Raw genomic sequence first — 27,772 nt, forward strand, 5'->3', positions numbered from 1 at the left:
CAAGGTATGGGTAAAGGTCATGGAACTCCCATGCTCTCCCCAAATGTAATGCACCATCTTTGCAAATCTCCATGTGCTATCTGACCTGGAATGTCTATGAACCCTGTCTTTTCAGAAGCTTCATGAACTTCCATTACGTAGGCATGATTGACTGAATCATTGGCCATTGGTGAATGGTTCAAATTCAGTCCCTTAACCACCCAAGAGGAGGTCAAGAATGAAACTGAAATCTCCAACCTTCTAATCACCTTGATGGTTCTTCTGGCAACCACATCCCAAACCTAGGTGTGGCCCCGAAGTGACCTCACCAACATAATAATGCTGCTGTTATCTCTTAGGAAATACCAAAGCTTTGAGGAGTTCTGTGTGAGATATGAGGATGAAGTCCAAATGTATATTTTCTATTATAAATCACAATATTACAGCTTCTCCCATTAATGGGAAAATGTAGTCAACAATTATTAATTAATATGACCTCAGCTCTGTGTGCTTCTTGAATTTGCATAGACTTTTTTTCTCAACTTGAAAAAACATTTATTATATTCACTATATGTTCATGTACAATATTAGCTATGTACAGTCTTTAAAAATATATGAATATATATGCACATACACACACAATATAAAAGTTGACAGCCAAATCTGATTAAAAATATATTTGTCTAGATATGATATATTTGTTAAAGTTAAGAGTGCTCTCTCTTGTATCACACTTTATAAAGATAAGCACCAAACATTTAACTATAGTTATTTTAGTTTATAGGATTATGCATTGTTTATATTCTCTTATTTTGACTTAATAGTATTTCTTTTTTAATAGGAAAGCATGTTATTATAAAAATTAGATCACCTGTACTGTGGTGTAATAGGAAGGTTTGGAAATTCCACTGTGCTAAGCAAAACTGAAAGGAACAACTAAACTAAAAACTGCTCAGGGGAATTTTTAAAAGTTCATTTCCAAAGATGGGGACTTTCCCATGGTGACACCACACTCAGGTTAGTGGCTTGATGTGAAGACAAGGCAATTTTTTTTTTAAAGATTTATTTATTTTTTATACAGGAACCAGGGGACAGGCCAGATGCGAGGGAGGGTGAGAGGATTCACTGGAGACAGAGCGGGGAACAGAACAGGCAGACTGACTGAAATACACTGCTGAGGGGAGCAGCGGGTGAGTCAGGAGAGGTCTACTGTGCCATGTGGGATTCTCGGGATCTAACCTACGCTGCAGAGGCTGTGGACAGCTTCACAGTGCTGCGCTCAACCACCTGTACCACCAGGGAGGCCCCGTGGACAAGGGAAATTTTTGAGAAAATATCTAGGTAGGTTTTATTCATGCTTTTGGGGCCTCCCTGGTGGGGTAAGGGACTAAAACGCAGACTATGAAGTTAGCCACTGCAGCATGAGTTTGATTCCCAGCTACCCACATGGTGCAACAGACCTCTGCTGACTCTCCCACTGTTCCCCTCAGCAGTGTATTTCAGTCACTCTGCCTGTTCTGTTCCCTGCTCTGTCTTTGGTGAATCTTCTGACCACCTCCCACATCTCTCACCTCTCGTCTGTACCCCAGTCTTGTATGAAAAATAAATCTTAAAAACAACAACAACATGTTTTTTTTTTTTTTTAAACTTTATTTATTTATTTATTTATTTATACAAGCACTGGGTACAGTCAGAAGCACAGGAGGGTGAGAGAATTCACCAGAGCCAGAGTGGGGAACAGAACAGGCAGAGTGACGAAATACACTGCTGAGGGGAGCAGTGGACGCGGCAGGAGAGGTCTGTTGCGCCATGTGGGACCCTCGCCCGCGGCCAGGGATCGAACCGGCGCCGCAGAGGCTGCAGGCAGCTTCGCAGCCCAGTGCTCAACCGCTGCGCCACCAGGGGAGGCCCAACAACAACATGTTTTATAGCTATGTTAAAAACAAAATATAAAAATAAATGGGCCTCCCTTGTGGTGCAGGCAGTTGAGCACAGCACTGTGAAGCTGTCCACAGTCTCTACAGGGTGGGTTCAATCCTGGCCAGCCAGGGCGATACCCATATGGCACGGCAGACCTCTGCTGTCTCACCTGCTGCTCCCCTCAGCAGCGTATTTCAGTCAGTCTGCCTGTTCTGTTCCTCACTCTGTCTCTGGTGAATCCTCTCACCTTCCCCTGCATCCGGCCTGTACCCTGGTTCTTGTATAAATAAATAAATCTTTAAAAAAAAAAGTAAATGTTTTTTAAACTCATTTTCATAAATGCTTCTTATGAAAATCAATAAAAAATACTGTGGATGATACAACACAAATCAGCCTATCTGAATATCCATTATGTATTAGGAAAAGATGTTTCACTATACTGAAATCCTCCTTTTCCCATTCTTCTTCTTCACAATGTTCTCGGACATGCGGCCACTCTGCAGAGGTGCTTGTTTTTTGCCATTTACCCAACATGTGCCTATTTGACCTGTGGCTTTAGAATTTCAGTCTCTCTACTCACCAACTCTTCGGTTGAGTTGAGCTGGGCTGTGAGTACCAGTGAGGTCTGAGGAACTAGAAAAAGCCATTGGAGACAGCACAGATGCCAATGGGTCATCACAGTTGTCTGAAATGATAGGAGAGAGAACAAAGTCCATCAGCAAGAGATATTCCATAAAGAAAGGAATCACGGCATTAGCCACCATCATTCATGTACTAGTGAGTGATAGCTCTGAATGAGGTGAGCACTGCTTTTTTCCATGGGCTATTTCATCTACCTCTACAACAAACCTGAAAGGCAGTTACAGATTTCTTTCACAGTTGAAGAAACTGAAGTTCAGAGAGGTGGCATTGTTTGTCCAAGGTCACACCACCAGAAAATTGTGTGACCAGAATTCTCAGATTTGTTTAGCTCCAGAGCCCAACTACTCATCCATTCTTTTGTCAACCACTTGAATAAAGCTCCAAGTTACTGCTATTGAGCTTATTTTATAAGGAAAGAGACTATAAAAAGGGCTAAAGATGTTTATTCTCCCATTTTTAGTCCCTAAGTTTCTTATAATAGTTGTGCCTAACAAAATAGAATAATTTAGCAAGTCTCACTCCTGGGTAAGGGAAAGATTTTGGAAAATGAGTTACTAATTCTAGCAATTCATTTCTATTCCACAAAATAACAGAATATTCCCTGATTATGTAACATCTTGAATAGGACATTTCAGGACCTACCCTTTCAACCTTCCCTAAATGTGCTAAATATATTTCCTAAGGCTTCCTTGATGCTGTACAAATGTGGACAAGATGGGGTAAAGGGCATAGAGGCTTGTCTTGATAACAACCCCCCTCCTCCAGATTGACACGGATGCTCTTTTCATTCGATCTCATGTAGAAGACCCTACTCTTCACATCACATGTGGATCACCTCAGTGTCCAGAAATCAATCGTTCCCTTATTTGTTTTCAACTTTCATCAGTAGTGAGGTCTTTGTGAACCCTTAGCAAACAATCTTACATAATAAACCTTCAGGAAAGATTTGTGAGAGAAAGGGATGGTGGGAAGAGGATGGAAGGAAAGAGGGTTGGAAGAACCCAAGGGATCAATTAGTCCACTAACAGTACCAACAATGTCCCCTCTATTTTTCTACAATTGTACATCATTGATTTACAGAAATAACTTAAAAAAATCTAGACATACATCATCAAAACAAAATTGAAATATGCCATTCAGTTGAAGATAAACTTCATGTAGAAAACACCTTCAGGAAAAGCTGGTTTGCTTTTTTTTTTTAAAGGAAATCCACATTGGATTATGAGGTTGCTTGTTTATACATTGAATTCTTAGAGAACATCATTTCATCCAATTGAAAGAAAATTAATGAGAAACATACGGATTAAAGTTGTGTTTGTGAAATGTGTTAAAAATCAACTGGCAAAGTGTCTTCAGAGTTTTTCCCAAACACAAATGTTTGAAAAATATTTTGAGGTATTTGACAAACACAAAACAGAGCCAGATCTTGAGTGAAGAAGAATAACATAAAATCACACAAAGACACCTTTGCAGTAATGGTCATTCAATGAACAGAAAGCAGAGTTCAGGCTACCTTACTCCTGGCATCGGATGCAGTTGAGAGAGGTGCACACACACACAGACACACACCTTTAAGAACTTGTTTAGCATCAAAATGTGTTATGCTATTTATAGATCAGGAAGCAATTTGAACTTAATGTTAACCTTATATGTATCCATGCCTGTTTATTTATCAGGAAGCATCAGGTGAATGCAGAAAATCAAAGTGGAAGTATACATCACACACACACACACACACACACACACACACACCCCAAATACCACATAGTCTCACAATTGGCAGCTATGTTCAAGGCTCACCTAGCCACATCTGCAGCTATGACTGTCCTTTGATTTCAAGTAACAGCACTTCCCATTAATACAACCCTTCTGACACCCACTTCTGCAGGCAATGTAAAGATCTTTTGAGATCTTTATAAGGTAAGGTGATATACAGTAGATAGCATATGTGTAATTTTTCAATATATAACACACTGTCACTTTTAAGTTGTGATTTTTTATGTTTCACTGATTTTTTGAAGTGCTGTGTTTTAGCCCTATCTTATTCCTAAGCAAAAATAGAAGTCATCTAATCATTTCAATTTAATTCAGTTCAATAACTATTTATAAGGTCTTATTTTATGCTCAACATTGAATAGGCATTGGGGATAAAATTGAGTCTTAGATCTTAAGGGGCTCAGAGACAATTGAGAGATATAAAAATGAAGCAAATAATTAAACCAATGGAATATTCAGGAGAGTTTCACCAAGGTCACATTCAAGCATGTAAAATGGCAACCAACCGTATAGCAGTTCAGGCAAAGGATAGTTCCTACTCTCCAGCCCGAGGCAGCTCCTCCTTCACAGGCACTGGCCTCAGGGAGAAGGAGGCTTCCAAAGCCCACTGGCCAGGTGATGCCAGCTAATATATCCTTTTTCAAAATTGTCTTTTCTCGCACAGGTTTTCTGCACTTTCCTAAAGTAAAGTGTTCTATGACATTATGAAATTTTATAAGTTGAAGTGGAACAAAGAAGCAATTACCATTAATTTATGTGGAAATGTTTTAAACAATGTCAGACTCAAGAAATAACCCACATCACATCAAATAGCACATAAAACCAAAAATAACCCCAGCATAGAGTAATCAGGAGCGCTGTGATACATACACAGTCTGCAAAACTCAGAGGGTGACGGCTAGCTTCATTATGATTATTTATATTATTCTTTGTAACTTTTGATTTGATGGATTTTTTTTGTAAAAGGAAGGTCATGTTTGATTTTGTGCATAACAGAAAAACATAGAATTATTTATAATTTTCAAAATGCTTTAAAACTCATCTGTATTTTTCTTGTCTTCTTTATTTCTTCCTTCAACTCTCTCCTACCGGAAACCGAAACAAACAAACAAACAGTAAAGGACACAGAAAAAAGTAAGAAAAAAAGCAAAGAAATGTATCTGTTTCTTGTTTCTTTGTTGATATTTGTATGAGTTTCCAAGTCAAGTGTGGTATTTTATATTTTTAATCTCATACAGTGGGGAAAATGTGTTCCTCAATATGTATGTACAATTAAATACCACAGGTCCTCTTCCATGTTAATTAAAAGGTAAAGACACAGAAGAGACTTCTAGTAAATATTATATTTACACAGCTTTTTAGAAATGATCATTGACTCTTGAAGATGATTCTACTTTAAGTAACATTTCTTCTTGTTGCCAACCTACATTTTATTTATTATTATTAAAATACCAATAGAGTTACAGATGGTCCTAAAGTTAAATTGTGACCATCGTCTTGATTATCACAGTAAATTGTCAGTATATGGGGATTTGGAGCTTAAAAAATTCACTTGTATTTATAGGTGAGATAAAATTCCTCTTAGCGTTGCACGCTTAATGGCCTACTTTGTTTAAAAGTCATAAAACATGCATTTTGTGTAGTGCCTACAATGGTGCTTAGAAGTGACAACACACGCTTTTAGCTTCATTTATTTGTCCCCTTGTTACCTATAATTTCACTTAGCAAATAACAAAAATAAATTCTCTAATATTTCTTTTGAATCTGACTCTGCTCCTGTTTTCCCCAATGAAAGACTTAACAATGAATTACTTCATAATGAGCAGACTAAGGAATATGACTCTGTAAAATGAGTCATGAAAAGAAGGTTAACCCTGCTTTATCCTGACATCCATCTTCAACATACCACAGTGCTTACTTTTTCATGACCTTCTGGATACACACTGTTGTGCCCTTTGTAGTCAAAGACAGAATGAACTTGAGGACACAGATTCTGTGTTCAAGAAGCAAAGCATCTCCTTTGGATTGAAGGAAGATCCATCTTATATTTATAAACAACTACATGCAAAGATCTTTGATTTAGGATTCAGAGGTGCTGGTCCTGTTCTACCTTCATTCATTTATCCTTCATATGTTAAAGATGCCTCAATTTAAATGGCAGTGTTTCTTGTTCACTCTTCGGATCAACAAACATTGAGAACAGTATAGGCACTAGAGTTCCTAGAAGGCTTTAAAGAGAGTAACAGCATTTATAATAAACCCTTTCTCATGGTGGAGATAGACACGCCACCCTCAAGAACACAGTGGTGATTGGTAAAGCGTAGGTGGGGTGAAGCAGTCTCCGGGGACATTCAGAAGAGTTTCTCACCCAATCAGGCGATTAATAAAAGGGCTCTGGATTTCTTTCTATGAGCTTTTAGAACAATTCTATTCAAGATTTTAGGGAAGAATTGATTTGGAATCACTGATTTTCACTTACAAGTGCCTCCAAAAGACCCCATCATAGTGAAACCTGATAAGCACAATAACAAGATCTCATAGGAAACCAGCATCACTGGATGGCTGTGATGTGACTCCTCATTACAGTGGTCAGATTATGGGGGGGGTCATCATGCTCACTGTATGGATGAAGAATCTATAAGTTTCTTTGTCCATTTTACACTCTAGTCAGTGCTTAAACTGGACTTTGAACCTAGGTTTGTACAACTATTTGCCCAACCTCTGTCAGAAAATCAGCTTCTAATTCCTGAAACAATAGCAGGAATGCATCGTAGGTGGGTAAAGGCCAGCCTTCTGTCTGACAATCTTCTGTGAGCTCAATTATTTTAACTGGGTTTTCATGGATATACATGTATGTCCATGTGTGTGTGTGTGTGTTCCACAGTTAGCCCAAACCCAATGGTTTCAAAAACAAATGCTCCTAAATTGATTCATTTCAGATTACTGTACTTTCCCTGATAGTGACTCTGAAAGATTTTTTTTTTTTTTAATTCTTAGTTTAGGAATATTGTGTTTGCCATCAGCTACTTTTTTTCCTTTCTTATCCTTGAAACTTATTTATTTATTTAAAAGATTTATTTAGTTATTTATACAAGCACTGGGTACAGTCAGAAGCGCGGGAGGGTGAGAGAATACACCAGAGCCAGAGCGGGGAACAGAACAAGCAGACTGACGAAGTACACTGCTGAGGGGAGCAAGTGGGCACAGCAGGAGAGGTCTGCATGCCATGTGGGACCCTTGCCGGTGGCCAGGGATCGAACTGGCGCTGCAGAGGCTGCGGGCAGCTTCGCAGCCCAGCGCTCTACTGCTATTCCACCACGGGAGGCCCAAAACTAATTTATTAATGACTTAACCTTGCTGAGCAAATGTTTCCTAAGTCTCTCATAGGAGAGGCACATGATGTACTAATCATGTGGTGAATATAATGCATCACATTGGGGAAAGACTTGTATCTCACCTGCCATTCAGTATGAGGTTACAGGTATGTTCAATAAATGTTGAGTAAAAAAATGAAAGATATAAATTCTACCATTTTTTGTTGTTTTTTAGAAAGATTTTACAAATTTATATTCATTTTTATTTTTTGTCTCCCTATTTAATCCTAGTTCAGGCTTTTCAAAAATGATATTATGATTTGTCTAACAGAGTACTCAGTTTACTCTTGGAACCTACTCTCATTAAATCACCCTTTCTAAAAAACTGTTTTCAAAACACTACCTTCACCAAGACTTACTAGTCATGCCCAGCCTTAAGTATGGCTTAGAAAGATGGTCTGAGAATGAAAGGACAAAGAAGGAGTAACTAGCAGATATCAGGCTGAGCATAGGCACAGATTGTAATTGATGGGGACTGCGGTCTGATTAAAGCATCAGGAAATAAAGTCCAATTCACAAAGTCAGGAGCAAGGGGCATGTTTTTGGAAGCAACTTTAAACAACCATGCCCCCAAAGCATTGCCTATAAATGTAAATATGCTAAAACTATTAAACCTTTAGGATTAATAAAGGTCCTAGTTTAACTGGGTTAGCTAGGAGACATGAAATATTTAGTGGGCAGAATAGCAAAGATTCCTAGAGGAAAAGGATTAGATATTTCTTGAATATGAGAAGCTAAGAGTGGCAGCTGCTTTACTTTGAAGGGTTTTTTTTAAAAGAACAAAAAAGCAAACCATTGAAAAAATAAAATTTTACCAATTTAAACATTTTCTTTAAATTCAACTTTGCTTCTGTAAGCCTCCTCACTGTTTAATTATCCCACCTATCAACATTCTCCACCACATATTTACACATACACAAGCACCATCTTTATGAAGTTCAGTGCTAAAATCAGGTTCTAAATTTTATGGGTTTTTAAGCAAAATTAAAATTTGGTATATTTGGTATATCCAGGATAAGACTGAGAAAAAGGGAAAAGTAAGATCCAAATCTTGAAAAAATTCAAAGTGAAGATGATGTCTTTTTACTTTAAAAAGTTTGTTGCTTAAATGATTATGCATGGACTATTAAAATGAAAGAAAGGAAAACAACTGAAGAATATTTGACATTGTGCCCCTATTCTGCACTTACGTAAGCTGAGAATTTCTTCTGAAGGCTGTGTAATTCTCAGTAGCTACCTATTTTTTTTTTTAATACAATAGAGCTAAACTTCCAATAGCTAATCATGATCCTGCACTGTGCGATTCTAAATTATACTGAAAATCCTAGTTACTCGGGAAATCAAGATCTTAAAGAGAAGCTCAATCAATCCACACACATTCAGAAAACCCTTCCCATTATAAATAGGCATGGAATTCCTAAAGGAAAAACTAAAATCCCTGTGTGCCATCAATCTACTCACTAGAATTGAAGAAAATACCTGATTAGAAGACAGGCTTCTGTTGGTGACTGGCCAGTTAGCTGATCGCACATCCAGTGAGGCCAACACCAAACGTCCATGAGTGGATGAGATAAACATGTACTGATAATCTGAACAAATATTGACATTTATGACCTTTGTTGATGATGAGAAAATAATACCAATATAACATTGCAGTATCACTGGAAACAGCTCAGACCTTGGATTCTAGCTACATCTGGATTCAAATTCTGATCTTCAGCTTACTAATTATATATCCTTGGGGAAGTTATTTAATTTCAGTCTTATTCAGGTATAATGAGGATAATAAATATTTATACACTTACTATAACAACAAAAAGAGACAAGTTATGAAGAATATCAAATCCACTGATTATCACATAACTAGACACAAGTTAGTTTCTTTTCCTTCAATCATTCCTTCCACCTTATATTCCAGCTCATCATTTAGATTTTCCCATCCAGGTGATTTTCACATTATTTTCTTTTCAGCTTTTTAGGGTTCATTGTATAATACTGTACAAAGAGCTATTTTCTTCCTGCATTATCTATGCCTCAATAGCATACTTTCTAAGCATGCTACTTTCTAAGCATGATCACATTCTCTTCTCTGTATTCAATGATTGGTTCTTAAGTGCAACTTGCCAAGTACCATGCTCTCTGGTCCATAATGGTGAGTCTTAATCAGAAAAGGAAGGACAGCTTTTATAAAATATTGGAGGGACGAGGCTGTAGGGAGTAATTAATTTTCGACTCTATATTTGATTTATTTAAAAAATATGTTATGCTTATTAAAATTGGGATTTGCAAGTTTGTGTTTTAGATCATTAAGTTTAAAAAAGCTGAAAAACACTGCTTTGGGTGACCGAGTCACACCAATTTGTATTTTAGGAAGTTTATGCTTATTTCAGATTGACAATGTGGCAAGCACATGGGTGCATGTTATCTGGGGTAATGATGAAGACAGTAAAGTAAGGGTAAAAGATTAGTGGCAGGAAGACCAATCAAGACATTTGGAAAAGAAAGAAGATAAGGAAATTTAGTTATAGTTTATAAGAATTATCACAGCTTGGAGAATTGTAAGTGAGCTAAGAGTAAAGGATACCATCAAGATTTCCAGTTCCAATGAGTCTCTATTTTGTTATTCCAGAGATCTGGGATAACAGAATTCACAAAACAGTTTCTAAAATTAGGAAATTTAAGTCAAGCAAACTAATAGTAAGTGGCCACACATTAAAACGACTTACAAATTATAATTAACACTGCTCATCTTTTCATTCAGATGAATATAATAAGTTGCCATGGGAGAAATATATATATATATATATATATATTCATTCAAATGGCAAGTTATAAGAGTATAAAGTGACACTCTTAATTACAGTGAACAATGACTATCATAATCAAGAGAAAAGATCACCCTGATGTGAAGAAAATGGTTCCACAAGCCTTCGGAATAAAATTCGAGCTCCTTGTTTCTGTTCATGCTTCATGATCAGACTTGGCTATTTTTATCATCTTGTCAATGTATTGGCAGCTTTTTAGGCACTCTGTGTCATGCCTCTCTGACCCTCTGTATTTGACTCTGTCCTGAATGCTCCCCACTTTCTCCTGCTGGGGACTTACAGTCCAGTGTGCCACTCCACTGGGCCGATAAAGCACCATGCCAACTTTTGCTCTAATGGTCTTGCCACACGTCAGACCTTGTGATCTTTGAAACCAGGGTCCTGTTTGCCTGCCTTCACCACCTTCATAGTGATGACCACAGGGCAATAGTTACTGGATTAATGGCAGTCTTAATCGGGATTCAAAACTTGGGTAGTGTCTAGGCAGTTTTCTAAAATAGGAAATCCTATACTGTCAAAATTGTGACAAGGGTGTAAAACAATTAAAAATATTTTTAAAAAGAGATCAACATTTCTGTTTTTAATTGTATGTGATTTCCAAATACATGCTTTATTTGAACTTTGCAAAAAGCATCTCAGGAAGGTAGGGCAGTCATGATGGCCACCATAGACAGATGAGGAACACGGGTATCAGTGTCACACAGGTATTACCTGGGAAGGCAAAGACATCTCGCCCTAGGACTTGTTCCAGGCTCTGAAAGTTTGTGGAATAAACCCCAAAATAGGGAAGGGAGCCTTATTGTGTACGTCCCATGAGTGTGCAAGCTATGTCAAATGTTAAAATGTGAAGTACAATATAAAGAGAAGATTACAGCTGTGGGTCCCATCCCCCTGCTTGTTCATTTGGTTGTTGTACTGACTGACTTGGCAAAATTAGGCAAATACAATCCCTTGTCTGTGCAGCAGTTTCCCTCCATAGAAAATGAAGATGATGGTGCTAGTTCTCTCCAGCGGCATGGTGACAAACGAGGTTATTATGAACCATCAACAGAGAGAGCAGTGCTTGGCACACAGAAAATGTCCAATTAATGGTAACTATAACATTATAATTACCTGGAAAGCCTCTTTAAAGATTTTTGAATAGGAAGTAATTTTTAGAGTACATAAATTTGAATTCTAAAGTTGAGCAGTGAAAATACATTCAACATTTGAAATGGCCATCCCTTGTCATTTATCTCTAAGTCCGGTCTGGCTTTCTACATTGTGGGCATGGGAGCTAGTACAAGGTGGCCAGTAAATGGGTGCGGATGGTCTCCACTTCCCAGCTGGATCCCTTCCACCCTTCATGGCTTCTCTTTCTTCCTGGAAGGGAAGGAACCAGGTAAAGTTCAGGGCTCTATCCCAAATCTGTCCCTTTGGTTCTTGGCATTCTTTTATAAACGATTATTCACAACATGTATCCAAGCTTAGACACGAGAGGAGACCCTACTTTACATAGAGCTAAATATTAATTACTCGGAGCCCCTCAGATTAACAGATTTTAATTTGGGAAATGCTTCTTTTTATAGCAATAAAATCCTGAATATAATTTACAAGATTAAACTGTGCTGTTTAAACTCTGTTCTAGAGAATGAATGCTTATCAGGGCCTCCCTGGTGGCGCAAGGGTTAAGACGCAACCTGTGAATCTATCCACCACCACTGCAGCACGAGTTCAATTCCTGGCTAGCCAGGGAGCTACCCACATGGCACAGCAGACCTCTCCTGACTCACCCACTGCTCCTCTCACTAGTGTACTTCAGTCAATTTGCCTGTTCTGTTCCCCACTCTGTCTCTGGTGAATCCTCTCACCCCCCCCAACACCTGTAGACTGTACCCCAGCTCTTGTATGCATAAATAAATAAATATTTTTTTAAAAAAAGAATGAATGCTTATCAGAAACAGGAAATGGTAAGTTCTAGCAGACAATCCAAATCACTAGTTGTGTCTGGTCCAGAGAACTTTCCCATCTGGTATCAAAATATGATCCTGCAAGGATTCTATAAAATGACCTACCAGCCACTCAAATATAATGATTTTTTGAGACATTTTAGGCCTCTAGATAATGAATTTTTGGGGATGGGCTAAAAATAAAAGCTTGTTCCACGCAAAATGCTTCAGCATGTTCTACTTTCCCTTGTAAAATGCTCTTCTTGCTCATCCGGAATTACAACTGTGATTTTAAAAGAGACATTGGCTGTAGCTATGAAGATATAAAGTGCTGTAAGTGTTATATGGACATGTCCAGGTATTTGATGCTATAATTTAAAAGCATCAATAAAGTTTGAGTTGTATTCAGAGTTTTCAAATCTGTCATGGTTAGATGAGTTCAATTTCCATTTTTCCCTTACCCAACCCTTCAAATTATGCATGAACAGATTAAAAATAGCAGGAAAATACATTGTATTGTGTTCACTAAATATCTCCCATTTTGGAGGAAATCTTTAGCAATCAAATAACATGAAGAAAGACACACTGGAAAGCAATTATAACCCCGGGAAATTTTCATTTCATTGCTGAAGACAGAAAGTAGTATATTTTCAAAACTGTGAGCAAAGATTAATGGAGATGAAGGGAGTGGTAAGTGCCCGTGAACCGAGGCATTTAACTTTAATGTCATTGCAAAACATGAGAAGTCATCATTTCAAGTCTCAATAACTTCAAACTGAAATGCATTCATTGCTGTTTCTATTCTCCCCCCACCACTATTGTACTTTGCAAGTTGAACGGGGCTGACAAGGAGTTGGTTTGAAAGTTAAGGGCACTTTTCCTGAACAAGGTTAAGTTTAGCTTTGATGACAGCATCGCTTGGAAATCTCTTGCCTAGCATTTCCTGCAGGCAAAAAGCAGAGGATTTTCACTTTCTCTGTCAGCTTTAGCTCTCTCAAGTGGCTATGAGTCAAGCCTGGGGAAAGAAAAGACAGAATGAAGAAAATAAAACCATTAATGCATGGCATTGGTCTGAGAGTTTTTCAAGTACATTTTGATGAACTGGGTCACAGGGTCTAGTTCCTTGGAGTCTGTATAATGTGTTAGCAAGACATTCTGGTTTGTGTAAATGGAATTTTAATTCAGTAGTAAATTTAGGAAATGAGTAAAAATGTGAAAGCAGACCATTTGATACTAAACATTGTATTTGCCACACAGAGTTGAAATGAATGTATATGAATATTGAAAAAAAAATTACAACTGTGTTGTTTGCATTGATATCTGGCTTGATTGATTACTATCTATGGATGCTTGATATCTATGGATTGATGTCTATAGATGCTTGAATTTGGGTAGTCTTTTTGCTTCTCTACTCATGTAGACCCTGATGGAATTCCTTTTCCAATCATCTTCTGAGTACTTCACCCAATTTGGCATCCTTACTGGTATGGTCTAGTATCATCCAGGACATGATTTCCTGGGGAACTATTTGGAAGAGTGATTCAAAAAGTTTATTGGGATCATGAACTACCTGGAGATCTTAATAAATGCAGCTTCTGACTCAGGATCAAGTGTCCAGATCTCCAGTGCTGCTGGAGCTCCATTTGGATCTGCAAAGTCCTAGAACACAAGTGGTCATTCTCTGCAAATTATCTCATTTTACTATTTCATGCAACTGTTCCTACTGGCCCAGCCTTGGAATCTAACTATGCCTTGTGGTAACATGCAAGAAGAATTTAGGATGTCATTACAGTACCATTAAGGCAGGAACAGAGATAGTATATCAGGAAGGAGGGGAGATATTCAGCATGGATATGAAATGGACAAGTTTTCCTTCCTAACACAGAATGTGTGCAATACAGACCATGTCTATACTGTTCTGGTTTCTATATATGCTGTCACTGTGCCAGCACATACCATTTATCAAGTTCAGACGATGGTTCTAAATGACAAGTGATCTATAGAAATTAATTCATTGACTGCTCTTAATTCTAACTATGAGTTAGGTGTCATTGTCCTGGTTTTACAAAGAAACTGGGCTTCAAAACATTCCAGTAACTTGCCCAAGGTCAAAGCTGTGATGGGAACTAGATCTGCCCAACCCTGTATTGACGACCTTGTTACTCTTCTGCCCAATTGACCCAGGACACTTCCGTACATTTCGTTCATTTGCTCTCATCTTTTGACCAAACTTGCCAGCTCAGAACATTTAGACAACACCACAAATGATTTTCTATATGCGCTGCCTAATTTTATTACAATATCTATGAGGGAATCTATATCCAAACAAATTGTAACTAACTCACCACTTAAGAATTAAAAGCTACAGTTAAACTTCCAAAGTGACTCTCCTTTCAGGCCCTTCTCAGAGATCTTATTACATGGGATTTGAATTTACTCTGAACATATGAACAACTGTATCTCAGGGTTTGTACAGTCAACAAAATACTCAGGGGAAGGTGGAGAATATTCTCTGGCTTCAGGTTAGCTTGACTTACTCCCTCTGTACCCAAGAATTGCAACATAATTGGTTTTAATTTCCTGAAAAAGGAATTTTCTTTCCTGGCACACCAGAGATAAGTGTCCTCTCTGCCTACTTAACTTTCTGACCACCATGGTTTATTTTGACTGTGGCCCCTTGGGTTCCCTCTGTCCTCCGAACTAGCTAGAATGCTGATTTGCAAACTCTACTCCTAAAACTGGGCGTTCCCTGCTCCTTGGTAGTCTGTCCCTCACTGGATTAGTTGGTTCCCTCTCTCAAACTTGCCTTGTTTTTATGCTTTTGTTTTAGACTACTGAAGACATACTGAGGTGAAATCCAATTTTAAAAATCAAGATCTTCCTCCAAGACCTTCAAGAATTGTGAGGTTGTACTGACACTCTTACAATTCATGTGTAGTATAGATCTAGTGACAATTTTTAATTACTATGGAAATAGTTCAATCATGAGTAGGAAATTGGTGTAACAGGGTGGTCCCCAGGAGAAGGGGAGTTTCCAGGTTCTCTGTCACCCAGGAGAGGGTGGAGCTGAGCAGGAAGGAGAAGAGACTAAAGAAGGAAGGAAGCAGGATGGAGAGCCAGGAAACCTGAGGAGGCACATGATGCAGAGAGACATGTGAAGAAGCTGCTCTTGCTTCTTGGTCCTGAACTGGTTGAAACAGATGTGGGTGAGAGACCTGTGGGGAGGTTAACAATAGCAGCTTTTATCTTGGTTTTATTTTGCTCTTTTCCTTCCAGACTCATCTGGCTATTTCTGACCCTTTTCTATGGGGCCCTGCTGAAGATGATTCAGACTTGCGTCAGGCTTCTAGCTCTTGATTTGGGCCAGCCCTGTTTGTCTGGATATTTGCCCACAAGGGAATGGGTAACTTTGGGTGCTTGATTTGTCTTTTCTATATTGCACATTAATTGTATTAAAGTTGCTTTCCATTAAAGGTCTTACATGTTTTGTCTCGATGTGGAACGTGGCAGAACCTATTTAGAGTAGGCAGGTCTGGGGGTTCTGGGGCGCCCCTCTCTTTGTCCTATAATTTGGGAGAAGGCTTAGTCCAGAAATACAAGGACCATAGCCAAATATATTCTTCTGTTGATTTTAAAACTAGTTTTTTAGTTATTATATTGATATTTTTCATAATAGGTCTTTTGAGAAATTTAAATCATACACAAAAACTATACTAACATTTGAATTTGCATCAGAATATTTTACACTACAACAGACATCTTTGAAATGTGCTTCAAAGTTTCTTTTAATAAATAGAGTAGATCTCAATGGGACACACACTATCTTGAGGCAAAGAAAAAGGAAAAGCAACACAATATTAGTGATAAGCTAATGTGTAGACTTTATATGCTTTTCCAATTTAGATACTTAAGATGAAACAATACTATGGAATAGTGAATATATCTTGAAATGTTGTTTCTTTTAAGCCTGTTTTGTAGTTACTTCAGAATAAATCCAAGTACACAAATCCTAATTTTCTAGATTGATTTCAAATACAGCTTTTTTCCTATAACCATTCCAACACCCTGATCACATTCCTGTTCCTATCTTGCAATCACAATGGCTCCTGTCATGTTCTACTTCATAGGATCTGCACTGTCTGCCTCTCCATTGTGAGTTTTGGGAGGCACCCTAAGCCACCCTTAGTGCTCGAGAATACTTGTCCCAACAGGAGACTGGGACAATATAAAAGAAAGTTTCCTGTGCATGTTCCTGAGTAATTTATTTCACCTCTCGGAACTTTGTTTCCTGTGATCTAAAGTGACAATTATTATTTTTCAGTATGATTGCGTTGAGGAAAGTCAAATGTGATAACATACAAAAGACTTAGCTTATTACAAGAATTCAGGAACTGATCATTCCTCATTTGAAAATCAGTAATGATCTACTATCTCCTAATTGATAAATATAATTTCTGTAATTATTATAAATCATTGCACTTTAATCATTTTTGCATCTGTTAGCTAGTTTTATAAGTAGCTCACATACTAAAAGAGGGCTTTGGCAGCATTTCCCCAAGGATTTTGATCTGTCACCTCAATTTAGTTATCCTTGAAGACACTTACACCAAAGCCAGACACTGTTTTGCACTTGGATGTCATGTAGAAGGATGGGATGTGAACCTTCATCTCCCCAGGCTGCCAGACCCTCAGGCACATGCCTAGCCACTGTCATGTATGAATAATGAGAAAGATCCAGTGTGAACTCTGGAGGGAAAATGTACTGAAAGAGGCTTCAGGAAACTTGTAGACTTATATTATTCATTGAAAGAAGAAGAAGAAAAAAAAACAACACCACATAAAATTGGCCAAGCTAAAGAATTTGACATAAAATCGGGTCAATATCATGAATTTTTTCAAAATTTCATTTTCTTTTTTGTTTGTTCCCTTCATTTTCATAAACTTAAGAGAAGCTGTTTCATGATTTGCCTATCACTACAACTAACAGACAATTTTATGTTAAAGAGTTGGTTTTTAACTGTTGGGGCATTAGTGTTATTCATTCGTAGAGGCACATGATCCCTGGAGCAGATAAAAGGAAGTAAACCTATTTAAATCTAAAAAAAAACATAATTTTGGGCATGTTTTTATAAAAAAGCTAAATGATAGTAATACATATGATTTCTTTGGTTCATTTTGAAATGATCATTTGGGAAACTAGTACATCATTCCAGTCTATATTTGATCATCCCCATACTGCAAAGCACTCACTAGTATCCATTTTGTGCCTGACTTCACCCCCTAAAATTATGAAAGGAGGAATAGAGAGATGGAATGAAAGAGGCTAGGAAGGCAGGGAGGAAACAAGAGGGAAGAAATGAAGGAAGAAAGGAGAAAGGAAGTATTGAAGATCGAAGGGGGATAAAAAAGGAAAAAAACTAGGTTTCAAAACAAAATTTCTAAGAAATTTCTGAATATTGAGGTCCTTTGGAAATGTATAAAACAAAATGAAGCTTAATTCTATAGAAGTGAAAGTTAGTATTAACAGTCATGTGAAATACAATAAAGAAAATGACATCATTTTTTTTTTGTATTCTCCAATGAATAACTCTTAATGAGGGAAGCATTTAAAATTGTATTATGTCACTATCATATTTAAAATTACTTAGTGAATCATATTACCTTTGGGCTGAAGTCACAGTTCTTAAGTATGGTCCACTGTGCCCTTCACTATTACCTCATATGCCTCTAAGCATTACCTCATGCCCCTAAGCTCACCATGACTTTTGAGTGAGGTAAAATGCACTGGGCTTCAGCTAAAATTTTGATATTATTCTCTTTTCCTTTCTTCCTCCCTTTCAAATTAAAGTAATAAGAACAGGACCAAAGATAATATATAATAGACATTGAATTCTCATTACTCCAAATTAGTAAATGTTATTTTTCATATCTGGCTCTAATGATTTATTTTTATGAAGAAAAACATTGCAGACACATTTTTCTCCCTCCTATATAAAAGTAGAGCATTTCTATGAAACATTTTGTAAGTCAAAATTGTCTAAGTTAACATGTAATTGCCATCAATCTATAGTGAAAAAAATTTGTGGCATTCCCTGGACCAAAAAATAAACTATATTATTAAATAATATGTAAACACTAATAAAACATTTACCTATAGTAAGACTTGAATGCACCCACACAGACAGGAGAAACCTCAGACCCATGCCTGATAGAGAGTCAGAGTGGTCAGAGGCCTCACAACCTCCTTTGAGATCCTGTCAAATGCTCAAAGAGGGAGTTGAGACCCCGATCAGGGAGGATGGAGGGCTCAGGCCTAGAGGAAAACCCAGACACAGCAGCTGGGTTCCAGAGCTAACAGTGTGAAGATTGAAATACCCAACAAATGGCAAATAAGTCCTCAAGGGAATAGCACAACACACTGTGCTAATAAATTTGAAAACCTAGAAAAAATTAAAACATTTGGAGTACATTTTAAGTATTCAGTGGCTTCAGAAGTAGAAGAGTGTGTGTGTGTGTGTGTGTGTGTGTGTGTTGCGCGTGCCAGAGACTTTGACAGAGGAATCCTTTTTTTTTTTTTTGACAGAGGAATTCTACCAAAGTTTGAAGGAACACTCATTTTACCCTCCTGTAACTCAACCAGAGATTGAAAAAGGGAGTAACAAATGATTGAAACTCAATGAGGAGTAAAGGAAAGTACCAGGCAACTCTCAAAACCATAGAGGTAAGAATCCTAAACAATTCCAACAATGTATTAAAATAACCAGCATAATCAAGTCAAGCCAATCTTAAAGTTAAATAATTTATCAAGCAAAATGAGTCCTAAAGAGAATCCAACAATAGTAAATGTGGCAAGATGGTTTCAAATTAGAGAATTGCTTTATATTATTTACCAAAATAAGATGTGAAAGCAGAGAAATTATATGACCAGTTTAATAGATACAAAATATCAAAACTTATTGCCCAATAAAATTATTTCAACAGCTGCACCTCTCTAGTAGATTAGGGGTAAAGTCTCAGTGTTATCACTGCTGCAGCCTAAGTTTGATCCTGGCTGGCCAGGGAGCTGAGCCACACATGGCCCAGCAGACCTCTCCTGTCTCACCCTCTGCTCCCTTCAGCAGTGTATTTCAGTCAATCTGACTGTTCTGCTCCCCACTCTGTCTCTGGTGAATCCTCTCACCCCCCACCCTACACCTCTGGCCTACATCCCAGTTCTACAAAATAAATAAATATTTAAAAAAAATATTTCAACTTCCATGATTGACAAGAATGTTAACAAATTATTATGGAAAGACACCTATAAAAAACCTAGAGTAAACATAATCCTATATGATAAATTACTGAATGCATTACTCTAAGATCATGAAATAGACAACAGGCCATGAAAAGCTATTCTCACTCCACAAAGAGCACAACCAGTATAGTATATAAATAAATAAATAAATAAATACATAAATAAAATAAATTCTTATGATTGAAAATAGGAAACATGCCACTCATTATCTGCAAGTGATGTGACTTATAGTATACTATAAGTCTCTAACAGACTTATAGTAATGCTTACTTGGAAGAGTAAAGACTCAAGAGTAGGCAGTACATTCCTAAAGTAGAAAGTAATGTGGAGAAATTCCTTGGCATATATAAAGAAACATTAAAATCTGTAGTAATTAAGACAGAGTGAGTATTGGCATGAGATATTGAATATAATATTACCAAAGCATTAATCAATCAATCAACTTGATACAACTCTAGAAGGGCATGGAAACTGGATTTATAATAGAATTACTGCTGTGAATTATTAGGGAACAATAGACTTTACAATTAATGGTGCTGAAAAAATATTCATGTGGAAATATCTGAAACTGGACAAGCCTCTACTTAAGGTAGATTTAAATGGAAAATATTTAAATGGAAAAGATAAAATTAAAAAAAATAGAAAGTGAAATAAGAGAATATCTTTACCATTCTGATATGGAAAACTATTTATTTATTTATTTATTTATTTATTTATTTATTTATTTATTTATTTATTTATACAAGAACCGGGGTACAGGCCAGATGTGCAGGAGGGTGAGAGGATTCACCAGAGACAGAGCGGGGAACAGAACAGGCGGACTGACGAAATGTACTGCTGAGGGGAGCAGAGGGCGATGCAGGAGAGGTCTGCCACACCATGTGGGACCCTTGCCCACCCGCTGTGATCGAACCAGCGTTGCAGAGGCTGCAGACAGCTTCACAGCTCTACACTCAACTTCCTGAGCCACCAAGGGAGGCCCAGAAAACTATTTATTAAAGAAATTGCAGAACATTTAAATTTTCAAGGAAATGGATTGATTCCTCTGCATAAAAGTTAAGAACTTCTGTTCATTAAAAAACATACAGGACAAGGGAGTAAAACTACAGGCCACAGACTGGAAATGAGTTTGGCAAGCATATAACTGACAAAAGATTAGAATTCAGAAATATAAACAGTTTCTACAAATACATATTTTTTAAGATTAAGTTGTTGTTTTTGTGTGTAGAAGAACTGGGGTGTAGGCCAGAGGCACAAAAAGGTGAGAGGATTCACCAGAGACAGAGTGGGAATCAGAACAGGCAGATTGACCAAAATACATTGCTGAGAGGAGTGGCAGGCTAGACAGGAGAGGTCTGCTGCACCAGGAGGGTAGCTCCCTAGCCTGGAATAGAACTCAGGCAGTAGCAGTGACAGCACTGAAACTTAACCTCTAGGACACCAGGGAAGCCCCAATTAACTTTTTGAAAAGGCAGATGCCTCCCACTCCCCAAAATTCAGAATATGTAAAGAGTAACTTAAATAAAGTTCAAATGGCTCATGCATATAGCAATAAAAATCTCATTAGTATTTAGGAAAATGAAAATGGAAATGAAATACCATTTCACAGTCTCTGTTTTGAGACAAAACAAAATTTCTGACAATAAGAAATCTTAAATGGAAGTAAATGACAATTGGAACACCTACAAATCACTTGTGTATTGTTAGATTTTGGACAATTAGATATCATTACTAGAGTTGAAGATCAGCAGAATCTGTGCCCACAAAATCCCATTGCTAGCTACATACTCTAAACAAATATTTTCCCAAGTGGTTTGGAATGATTATCCATGATAGCAAAGAAGAAATCTGAAGACGACATGGATATCAACTAACAGTAGAAACAGAACTAGACTGAAGCATACTATTAGAAAGAAACATCATCCAATACTGAAAATGAACTAAAGCTACATGCAAAAACTACTATAAACTCAAAGAAAATATTGAATGAGGTCATGTCCTGGAAGAAGATACAGAAGATTAACCTATATGAAGTTTAAAATCACATAAAGGTAAATATGTAACTTTAATTTCTAAAACCTTCTTAAAGGAAAGTAAGAGAACAATGAGCACAGGTCTTGTCAGGAGATGGGAGATTTGCAAAACTGGAGGAAAGAAAATGAAATAGGAGAGGGGCTTGTGGGCAAATTCTCACCCGATGACAATGTTATTTTCCCTAATTTCAGATGATGTGAATATGCATTTATTATTATTCATATCTTCCACATAATTTATAAACACTTTATATACTTGCAATTCAGTCAAAAAGAATTCCAGAAGGACGGAATAAATACTTAATGTGCAAACAGCAGTATGTAAATTATTTAGAACTGATTTAGGAACACGAGATACTGCATAAATGCCATTTATCCAGACCACCTAGTATTCACCTGGAGGCTCTGGACAAGCTCGGGCACTTCTCCCACCACAAGGAGATGCTGGGAATGGACTGAGGCTGAATCTTTAAGAAGAGCCAACATTGTGCCCAGGGCTTGGGACTTGGACAGGACTAAATGCTGGGGACACATTTCATCTGCTTTGGGGCATTTAGGTTGTTTCCATATCTTGGCTATTGTAAATATTGTAAACCTGCACCTAGAAGTGCAGGTTTCTTTTCCAATTACTGCTTTTGGGTCCTTTGGATAGATTCCTAGGAGTGGAATCGCCGGATCACGTGATAGATCGATTATTATTGTTTGCCACGTGGCTGGACGAGGTTATAGTCGTGTAAGAGGCTTCACAAGGTGCTGGGAAAACTACAAGAATGACAACTGAGGGGAGAAATCAAACGATCCACAAAAATCAAAAATGTAAGAAAATAGATTAATTAGAAAAAATGCAGATGACACACTCTGCCTCTTGTTAGAAGACTTTCGAGACAGAGGCTTCAAATGCGACCCTGGGAACCTTTCAGCTTCACAGTGTGCTTCCTTTGTAGCTTACTAATTTCCGAATTAGTTAATTTATGATTTTGCTAACATTGCCTATTCTTTTAATTCATCTATTTTAAAAACAGTTTGTGATGATTTACTCTGGGAACTGGGTGCCTTCTAGAAGTTTTGGGACTCAAGGTAATGTGTTGGTAATACTTCCATAAATATCCTCTACTTTTGTGGCAGCTGTCATCTCTGTCAATGAGTAAATCATCTTTTCTTTTCTTTTTTTTTTAATTAATTATTTATACAAGAACCAGGGTACAGGCCAGACGCATGGGAGGGTGAGAGGACTCACCAGAGACAGAGCAGGGAGCAGAACAGGCAGAAGGACTGAGGTTTACTGCTGAGGGAAGATGCGGGCATGGCAGGAGAGGTCTGCGTGCCCTGTGGGACCCTCGCAAGTGTCCCGGGGATTGAACCGGTGCTGCAGAGGCTGCGGGCAGCCAACCGCTGTGCCACTGGGGAGGCCCACGACCTTATTTTTAAAATTGATCTCTTTACCCTTAATGTAACCCATTAAGGCGTCTTTACTATAATTTGGAGACACTGAGGCTGACAAAGGGTACATCTAATCTAGCTCTGATGAGGATGATCCAAGATTTGAATGCAAAAACAACTCCAATACCTTGCTTTTAACCGTGGTAGCTTATCACTTAACTAGGTCTCACACAACAACAGCGTTTGCTTGTAAGACAGAACTCCGACTCTATCCAAGGTAATATCTTGGACAGTTTAAACCACTGTACATGTAACTTGACAATTTTCTTCTCCCCTTGGGCATTTTTCAAATCATTATTTCCTGATCACGAAACAAAATGCTGCTATTTTTATTCAATGCCATTTATTTTTCAAAAGAAGGGCATAAAAATGACTGCACCCAGTACCGTGACGCCTCGCCACAATAAGGCCCACCATCCAGCCCGGGGCCACATTCTGTGCTCACTCTCAGTGGGCAACTCAGCTGTGTCCTACCCAGAAATTCAGTTCTTGAAAAGTCTTGAGCAAAGAAAAATTCCGTATTCATAGCCATAACTCATGTGTCCTGTTTTAGAAAAAACATAAATGGACCTAGGTACAGAATCATGAGTTTGTGATATTTCTTATTTCTAAGTTCAGCATTTCCCCTCCCATCTCTTACTCCCTTTCATATCAGCCCTCTGCCCCTCTCCACTGCCTCCCAAAATGGTCATGTGTGATTAGTAAGTGCATTTCATTATATTTATTTAGTCTTGCTAAATGTTTTACTATGTGTACATATTATAAAATTGCTTTGTAAATGAAATTATGTAATGGGCAAGCTGCACCCCAGGCAAATTCAGCCCATTGCCTGAGTGTGTAGACGATGTGTGTTGAATCGTAGTCACTTGCACCTGCTTGGTCACATCTGTGTGGCTGCTTTCACTCACGGTGGTATGTTAGCATTGGGGCGAGACCCCATGACTCAAAGGTGGAAATGCTTCCAGACCTTTTGCAGAGTGAATCTGTTGACCTGCACTGGGGGGCTCAGTCACTGTGTTTTACCTGCCCACTCTGGGGGGTGAGCGCTCCCTTTCACATGCTCACTGACACCCTAAAATGCACTAAAATAATCATGCAGCAGCATCTTTCCAGAGATGTGTCCAGGCCTCTCCAGGACACATGCTCAGGTCAGGAATTGTGGGGACACACGGAGGAAGTGTCCACTTTAGCCAGCTCTCCAGCATGACCGCACCTCACTGTCCTGGTTACTTTTGCCCCTTCCAGCCACACTGGGCCTTGCTGAGCACTCTGGTTTTAACCAGAAATGTTATAGTGGCATCTGCAGAAATGTTAAGTGACATCTCCATGATTAAATTTTCATCATTGATTATTTATTTATTTGATGCAACATTGTTTTACACACTGTCTGTGATTTAGGCAATCACTTCTGAGCTTTTCTTTGGTTGCTCTTTATGTTTTTTCGAATTTTTTTTTTCTCTGAAAGCAATTATGATCTATATTTGACCTACTTCTATTGGTGTGGTTTTTCTATGAGTCTTTGTTTCAGTGTGCAGGATTCCTCACATATTTTAATAACAAACATTTACTGAGTTGAGGTACTTCAAATAAGCCCTGCGCTCCTGAGTCTATTATCTATTAATTTTCCCCATTGTGTGCAATGTCGAAAGAAATCCTTTTTTGGAAAATAAATGCTGAATTAATGGAGTTATTGCAATTGTAATATTATTCTATGTTACAGTACACAATTTTATGGAATTGTGTTATGCATTATATTATGCATAATGTTCACATAATATATAATGCAGAACTATATATGATTCATATTTATATTACAGCATTATTATATTATTCTAGGTAAGTTTTATATTATTCTTTTTTAAAGATTTATTTATTTATGCATACAAGAGCTGGGGTGCGGGCCAGAGATTCAGGGTGGGGGTGTGAGAGGATTCACCAGAGACAGAGTGGGGAGCAGAACAGGCAGATCTACTGAGATACACTGCTGAGGGGAGCAGCAGGTGAGTCAGGAGAGGTCTGCTGTGCCATGTGAATTAGCTCCCTGGCGGGGAATTGAACTCGCCCTGCAGTGGATGTGGATAGCTTCACAGTGCTGCATCTTAACCCCTTCGTCACCAGGGAGGCCAAGTTTTATAGTATTCTAAGTACTTTTTTCATAGATGCACTTTTATTTTCAAATACTATAGATGTAATTAGCTTTCTAATATTTGAAATTATTTTCCAGCCTCTGGAGGAAACATAGAGGACCAATGGTTACATCGAACAGGAGAAATGCCAGGCCCCGAAAGGTTATGTGAAGACAAGGTGCACGGGCAGTGTGGTGAAACCCGCAGGCAGACGTCACGGGCTCAGTGAACCTATGTGACAGCCTCTGCTTCTACTCGTGTCCCTCCTGTGCTGGCTGGATCATCGCAGACAACGGGAAGAGTGTGCAGACGTGCAGGGGCTGGAAAAGCTCGGTGACTCAGAGGAGACTGATGATGGGAGAGGGCTCTGGAGATATTTGGAAATGAGGGAATGTGCACAGCTGTGTCCGGGAAGCCTGAACGGGATCTGGGTGTGCTCCCAGGCCCAGGATTAGCGAGAGGAGGGTTGTGAGCAGTGACTGGACACAGAGCTACGGCCGGAGACATGCAGGGCCTGCGGCAGGTTAGGTCGCATGTGACGGGAGCAGGGACTGAAGCACCCCCAGCTCCATGCCCCAGCCTGACAGACAGGTCTCCTTGAGTTTACTGTCGGAGTCTGCTCGGGGCTGAAGTGGCACCTCCTGTACCCCCTTTTCCATCTCCTCCCTCCCGGCTCTCCCTCCTCAAGGTACATGTCAATCATCTACCGAAGTTGGACTCTAGATCTGAATACAGGAAGATTTAACAGGGCTTGGTTTAGAAATAATTGTTTCAAACTTCATAAAGACGCTGTGAAATAGAGAAAATAAATCATTATGGTAAAATATGGATTCCCGCAGTCCAGTGTGGTGTTGCTTTCCAAGTGAAAGGTCAGTGACTTGGTGTCTTTAAATCTTAACCAAGTTTGTCTTTGAAAAGCAAGGCTGACAAACCACAACCTCAGAGAAAAATTTTTTTCCACGCCAAGGAAAATTCCATTCACATTTATGTGTAAAACCACCTATTATTCAAAATATTCCTTCATTCAAGGGTCTCCTTGGTGGCGCAGGGGGTTAAGGTACAGCACTATGAAACTATTTGCAGCCACTGCAGCATGAGTTCGATCCCCGGCCAGGGTGTTACCCACATGGTGCAGCAGACCTCTCCTGTCTCACCCACTGCTCCCCTCAGCAGTGTATTTCAGTGAATCTGCCTGTTCAGTTCCCCACTCTGTCTCTGGTGAATCCTCTCACCCCCCGCACATCTGGCCTGTACCCCAGTTCTCGTATTCATAAATAAAATCTTTAAAATATTCAGCAAATTTATACTGAGCAACTATTCTATTTCCATACAATCTTGAATGCTTGAGAACAGAAGAGACAAATACTCCTGGTCTAGAAATCCTGTTAAGTCTTGCACCATGGAGACAAGTGATAAACAACAATGGTCATAAGAAAAAAGTAAACCATGTTTATAGATTGAATTGTGTCCCCCATGGACAGCCTCCCATCTTTCCCCCAGAGAAGGTATGTTAAATTCCTAACCCTTGGTTCCCCAAATTGTGATATTCAGAAACAGGGTCTTTGCAGGTTTGATGTAATGAAGTTAAGATGAGATAGGTAGAGAGTGTTGGTGTCAATCAAATATGACTGATAACTCTTTTGAAAAGGGGGGAATTCAGTCATACAGATTCAGCTAATCACTGGGAGAATGTCTGTGAGGGTCCAGAGACTCACAGAAGGAAGATGGCCATACAAAGACAGAGGCAGAAATGAGTTATACTTCTACAAACAAAGGCAGGCCCGGACCATCTGAAATTGCCAGTGGCAAGGAAGGATCCACTCCAGAGATTGCAGAGGAAGTATGGCACTGGGGACACCCTAATCTCCATTGCTGTAACCCAGATTTTGATAATTTGTCATGTTAACTCTGGGGAACTTATACGAGGCAAATGATACGTGCTAAAACGATATGTGCTGACACAAATGAAGAGAGTGTGACGAGGAGGGGGATGGTGGGAAAGCAAGAGACGAGGTGCAGCATTAAATAGGGTGGCTAGGCTAGCAACCTTCAAGACCATGGAATTTTACCATTAGCTGAGGCTGGTAGCCCAGAGGATGCGAGCAGGTGGAAGGATGCTCAAGCACAGGGGCTGGGGGACAAAGGTCCAGGCAATCATGGCTAGCGTATGCAGTGAGGGAGGAGGTGGAAGGTGAAGTTGTGCACTCCCAGGAGCGGTCATGAAGGACTTAGTGGTGACAATAAGAACATGGATTTTAACCATGAGTAAGATGTGAGTCAGTGCTTGGAGGCTGTGGAGAGTGACATGATCTATTTTGTACTTGGGCATGGTGATCTGCAGGCAAGGGTAGCCACCGGGGGAGGGGGAGGGATGGAGCAAGGCACGACTGTACTAATCTGGACAATGGATAATGGTGACTTGAATCAGAGTGGCA

The 27,772-nt window shown here is 38.8% G+C and overlaps 1 protein-coding gene across 2 annotated transcripts in view; it reads right to left on the minus strand.

The window, feature by feature from the left end:
- CNTNAP5 (contactin associated protein family member 5) overlaps positions 1-27,772 on the minus strand; it is an 831,834-nt gene that overhangs the window by 633,153 nt on the left and 170,909 nt on the right. For both annotated transcript variants that reach the window (XM_054699622.1, XM_037523193.2), the window contains exon 2: positions 2,480-2,584. In XM_054699622.1, coding sequence (XP_054555597.1) covers positions 2,480-2,584 — 105 coding nt within the window. The remainder of the gene's footprint in view (positions 1-2,479; positions 2,585-27,772) is intronic.

Source organism: Talpa occidentalis, unplaced genomic scaffold (assembly GCF_014898055.3).
Source record: "Talpa occidentalis isolate TD23 unplaced genomic scaffold, MPIMG_talOcc4v2.1 talOcc4.3, whole genome shotgun sequence".
Classification (NCBI taxonomy): Eukaryota; Metazoa; Chordata; class Mammalia; order Eulipotyphla; family Talpidae; genus Talpa; species Talpa occidentalis.